Genomic DNA, 5,953 nt, shown 5'->3' on the forward strand with positions numbered 1-5,953 from the left:
AAGTTCTTTCTTAGGTCCTATCCAACAGGCATCAGATAATAATAATTTTCAAGCTTTATGCGCTGCGCTCAGCTCAAAGCTGCAGACGAAGCCCCGCTCTAGCAGTGCGGTATACAAGCATTTCTACCAATTTCAGCAAGAGCCCTGCAGGCAGACAGCTTGCAGGGACAGGCTCGGGGAGTTTCAGGAAGCTGCAAAATAGAGTAAATAATAATAAGCAGAAATAAAAAAATAAATCAGAAACAGGTTACCTGCTCTGGAGGAACTGCTCTCAAATTTCCTGCAAGAAAGAAAGATCACCATGTTATTTACATTCCAGGTAACTCGCTGAAAAACCCAAACACACACGGGTATGGTATTAGGTAACTCTTTCACTTTTATGATAGGACGCAGCTATTTTATATCCTGTTATTCAATGGATGAATTGCAGTTTTTAATATATTGTTTATACAAGTCCATACATGTGGGATACGAATATTCCCTCAAACACTACACTGAGTTAAAGCAAAAGTGATTTTTGTGGATAGGTCAGCGTGGAGACATGAGGCCAGCGATGGAGCGGGGTTCCTGCATCATCCCAGCTCGGTGGGGAGCTGTTGCAGGAGTGGGATGCACACACTGAGACAGAGCTGTGCCTGCAGCACACCTCTCTACCTGCAGCCAGGTAGCTGTGGGGTGGTGGAGCTGCCTGTCTGAGTGCTCGTCTTGTGTCCTGGGCGGGCTTTTCAGCCCATGTGCTGTCAGGTTGCTGCTGGAGGTGCTTGAGGATGAGGCTTCGTGTTACAGCTTGAGCCGAATTAACAGCTGCCAACATCAAAAAAAAGTCCTGCTGCAGGCAACGTGCTTCTGCCCCTCACTTGGTGCTGCCTGTGGTGTTCTCTGGTCTCCAGGCAAAGCAGTTTTGTTCAGAGGATGGGCAAAAGCCGACAGGAAAGAAAACAATCTTTTTTTGGTTGGATTAATATGGTGGCAGCCCCCTGTGTGATCCCATGAATGTGGGTGAAAGAAGGTGGTAAGGGGGAAGCAGGACCTTTCCGTTTCGATGGCGGCAAGTTGCTAGTTCAGCTTCACTGTAACGTGGAAGCACACCTGTAGCTGGTTTGTTTGAAACTATCTATTTCAGTTGTGCCTATAGGATTCGCAGTTATGCCTCGACTTTCCATGTCAGTGTGCCTGGAGACTGGCTCAGTTCCCACATACCTGTCAGTACAGTGATGGGACACCTGGACAAGGCAGAAGATAAAAATCCTCATCTCACTCCTTACGCAAATACTCTTACATATACCTGCCCGGCTGACTTCACAGGACAACTCTTTAACCATGACTTTCTCTTGCTGGACTACTCTATTATACTGTTGCACTACTTCATCTCTGCTACAGTGGAGACACCAAAGTCTGCCAAAGCAGAACAGACATGTCTGTTTGCTCCAGAACCCTTTGCAGAAGTAGTGTAAAACACTGTTCCACAAGCCGTGTAACTGGTAAGGCTCCGCTGCTGGCTGTTGCGTACTGAATAACAGAGCAACGATGACCAAAACTAATAAACGTTTTCCCTGTCTTTGTCAAAATGTGAATTGCATTGCAAGATAAGGAGATTCCAATGATCAGTTGACATATTCTATGTTGTGAGAGCTGGCAGCTGAGTCCTTATGCCTCTCCCTGCTAGGTATACACAAACCAAACTCACGCTGCAATACCACCATCTTACTTTAATTCCTACATCCAAATTCTTTCTCAAGATATCAATCACCATTATTTCTAGCTTCATCCCTTTGTGTATATTTGAAAGAAACTTGTTTGCTTACCTTCCTGGCTGCTGGAAAAGGGTTTCCCCATCAGGGAGGCGGCATGGCCATCCACTCCAGGCTTACGCTCGGTGTCCTCTGCCTGTCTGTGGCTGGTGGGTCTTTGAAAACAAAACACAGTGGTAGAAGGGGAAGGAGCAAGGGCTGAAGAGTTGGGGAGACATTGCATAGCAGAGCAAAGCTCTTCTGTTTGTTTTCTATCTTTTCAAGTACACAGCAGCCTGTGTAACTGCCTAGCTACAAACTGTAGCTCCTTTTTTATCAGATGCCAGTATGTTTGTTGACTGAGTGTCACTAGGATCGCTATTTGGCCGTGCAGTCGCTCTAGTACCATCCTGTCATTCAAAGACACAGTGTAAAGCTGGTGTTTTTTGCAGGAATTAAAGTTGTGTTAAACAGGACAGGCTGGGGATGTACAACGCATGTAGCGGGAGCCTGGCACTGCAGCAGGCAGTCGGGTGGATGTTGGGAGAGGAGGATGTCAGACCCAAAAGGCAGCACTGATTTTCTGTGATTTTTCAGTTAAACCCTGTCCCCACACCACTTCCATCACTCACATCCGAGTTGCAAAGGAGCTTCACGGAGGAAAACACCAGGTATGTGTTACAGAAAATACAGATAGGGTTTTTTGTTCTTTTTTTTGGTTTGTTTTTGCTAGTCCCGGTTTCTTCACTCATCATTAATCTCTGCTGATGTAGGCGTGTGCAAAGGCAATCCATTCCCAAGGCAGTGGAACTGGAAATCTGGAGGCCATCTTGTCCTATTTTGGCTTGCCGACTCGCTGCTCGTCCTGCAGTCTGCAAACTGCCAAGTGTCTGGTAAAGTCCAAGGGAGGGTTGCATTCAGCAAGAATGAGTCAAACAGAGAAAATAAACTAAACCTCTCCTCCCAGGCCAGCTGGGAATCCCTCAGGGGGGGATTCTTCTCATTTGCATGGCTTTTCCTCCTCCATGGATGTAGTCATGTTTAACTCAAGTAGTGTTTTACTCAAGGGTGGCTTTCAGATATGACAGCGGTGTAGTTGTGAGAATGAAAATGTGAATGCTTTTGTGCAGCATGCAATTTGTTATACACCCAAGTGTAAAATCTCACTCGGCTTTGATAAAACAAATACTACGCTCCAGCCATAAAAAGCCCATTATTACTGATGAGAACATAAATAACTAAAGAAAAATCTCAGATTTTCCCTATGCCTTTGTCTTCACACAACCAGTCAGGTGATAGCTACGCAAGCAGCTGGGCATCTGCAAAGCAACTAAAAGCAACTCTCCTCATCAGCTTTCCTGAAAACATTTTTAAGCTGCAGTAATGCAACTCTCCCATCACGCTAAGCTTTACTGGTTCAGCAAAAGAAACTAAGAAACTTCACTGGAGACCAGATTATGCTGGTTGCAAAATCTGAGGGATCCTTCTGCTCTTCGACCCCATTATCTCCTCTGTAGTGTCTTGATCAGCTTTCTTACACACAGCCTCGGATTCTGCCGAGACCTGCAAATTGCTTTTTTGGCTGCCAAGTTGCCATAACCCTTCTATTTTTATGTTTTAAAAGAGCTTAAACCCCTCCATCCTCTTTGGATGTGTCTTTAAAATTGACCAGTACTGGGAGGATTTCATGTATATCCGAAGGCTTAGAAGAAGATGTTACCTCTACCGAGCTCATAGTTTCACAGTCAACAGACATGAAAAGCCCAGTGGGGATAAAAGGAACTTAACCAGTTCTGTCTAATGCATATAAATCTACCTAAGAGCTCAAGGCACTGGAAGTACTCAATGCCCCACATTTATCTCAGTCTAAGATTCAAAAATGGGTCTTCAGCTCACATGCCACATGTCCCATTTTGATGCCAAGTTAATATGAATTAAGAGACTGAGATGAATAAACAAGGTCAGTCTGGGCAGGGCCAAGTTGAATCAATGTAAAATAATTGTCAGTATTTTCTGTCAGCAGTGCTGGTTTATCTTGGCTCAGGATTCTCGGCGCTATAGATTATAAAATGTTTTCAGTGGAACAGTTGGCAGACATTTTATTGATTTTGCTTTGTTTTGTGAATGCTGGAAAAATTTCCATTAAGTATACACGCTGCTCATGTGATGAAGCCAAATTGCTTTCCCAAACTTCTCTTTCTTCAAGTGTGCTATCGTGTTAATATGTTAGCAATCTAATTTAATCAAGAGGACCTTTGTCTGGAATTGAGAGGCCATGAAACACACCTTGATGCATCTCAAGTACTTATGGGTTAATAAGAGTTAATTTTGTATTTTCAAGGTGCTGTACACACACTGACTAATTAATTTGCCCAACAACCCTTTGAAGTTGGTAACATCATATCTCAGTTTTACAAACACAGAAATTGAGAGTGCAACTTCGCACAGAGCCACACATATTTGCCTGCATGTTGCCTTCTGGATGCACGTGGAGCTCCTGTTGCCTTCACCGGGGCTGGGCAATGGCAAAGAATGAGAAGAGAGGGTGCAACAACCAGGCAGGATTAGCACTGCTGAGCTGTTGGATTCCACTTCCGTGATGAATTTCCTACACCACATTGCCTCTTAATAGAGTTACTTTGGAATTGAAAATTGCTAGGACAGACAGAGCAGCTTGTAGGATTACTCCTGAACCCATGGCAGAGTGTATTTCTCAGCCTATATTCCTGCTATTTTAAGACCAGGTTTGCTTTGTGGTTAAAGAATACTTTTGAAAATAATAACTAATGGTGGAAGAACACAAGAGGTGTCATAATGATGATGAACGCTTATTTTGTTTAATTGCATGCAACAGTGGAGTAAGTAAGAAATCTGCTTAATGGGGTTTTTACATAACATACAAAAGGGGTCACAGTGGTATAAGTCTAATTCTCTCTCTGTTTACGCTGCTTTAATAACCAACATATACAGATATGAAAGACTGTCATGCAATTTTCTCTTAATGCTTCCTGAGGTTTGATCAATTATGCTACTGAATCAAAATATACAAACATGTTTCTGAGCTTAAATAAAAGCCTTGTAGAAAAGTAGAAAAACATGTATTTTAAGTAAGTACATAAGCAACATGAAAGTTTTATGATAAAAAACCACTGTGATGATATATACTTCTGCCTTCTAACTTAGTAACTTGTATTAAAAGCAGAGATATCCCAATTAAAGTAGGAGTAGTTCTGGCTTGGGGGATGGGGACATGGTAGATGGAAAAAGCTAAACAAAAGCCTCCAACCCAGCTTCATACACCTCCTGACACTACCAACAAGTGGAAGATATTTAAACCTACAATGCATTATAGTAAGGAGACTGAATGACGCACTGACCGCAGTTACCAATGCCGATGGCTGAGGAGTGAGTGCACCCATATAGCTCTGTGCTGACTCTTACGTGCCAAACTCTGGCACGGTCACAGGCACTAACTGGTTGACTCATCCAGAAATAAGCTGTCCCACAGTGAGTCAAAGAGTTGCTTTAACGCATTGCTGAGACGATCGGTATGCTACCTTGGTCCTCTGAACAACAACATCCATGCCTTCTGAAAATATTTTCCTCATTTACATGCAGCAAAGGGGTTATACTGATCAAAATGTTTCCATAAGTAGGTAACAAGAATAATAAGAGGACAAGAACTGCTAGACTATAACATATCTGGCATATGGAAGGGAAGAATAACAGTGGTCAATGGTAAATATAAGCCAGACATGAGAGCTTTGTCTTGTAAAACTATTTACTGGACTGTGCATTGTGAATTGGTGGTATTTAACTGTCCTGTTCATGTTAGAGTGAAAGAAATCATGCAGCAGATAAAATGCCTCTATCTGGAGTGTTGTTCTGCAATCTTTATTGCCCGTAACTTACTCTGTGTGTGCATGCTTGGTTTGGGAAGTTGACTACAGTTCTCTGCGGACAGCCACACTATTGCTACCTTCATGAAATGTCATGGAGTTAAGCCAATTTTCTCTGTAAAACATATGTTAGTCTCAAACTATGTTCTCTCCTTTCTGATTGCCAAGGCAAGAAGAGAAGCTAGACTTCACCTAGAATGAAATCTCAAAGAAATAAAACCCTGAGACTATTTTATGAATTATTATTTTGGTTCCAGCCTTTTCTGCCCCTTTTCTGTCCCTGTCGTTGTCCCGGGCTATGAGCTTTCCTTCTTAGGGAAAGGT

The 5,953-nt window shown here is 42.9% G+C and overlaps 1 protein-coding gene across 1 annotated transcript in view; it reads right to left on the bottom strand.

Moving 5' to 3' along the window:
• Positions 1–251: 251 nt before the first annotated feature.
• Positions 252–5,953, bottom strand: part of WDPCP (WD repeat containing planar cell polarity effector) — a gene marked incomplete at both ends in the record, with an annotated part of 92,299 nt that continues 86,597 nt past the window's right edge. The window contains 2 exons of the mRNA XM_010019161.1: positions 252–280; positions 1,806–1,906. Of these exons, the coding sequence (XP_010017463.1) occupies positions 252–280; positions 1,806–1,906 (130 nt within the window). The remainder of the gene's footprint in view (positions 281–1,805; positions 1,907–5,953) is intronic.

Source organism: Nestor notabilis, unplaced genomic scaffold (genome assembly GCF_000696875.1).
Source record: "Nestor notabilis isolate BGI_N333 unplaced genomic scaffold, ASM69687v1 scaffold10120, whole genome shotgun sequence".
Lineage (NCBI taxonomy): Eukaryota > Metazoa > Chordata > Aves > Psittaciformes > Psittacidae > Nestor > Nestor notabilis.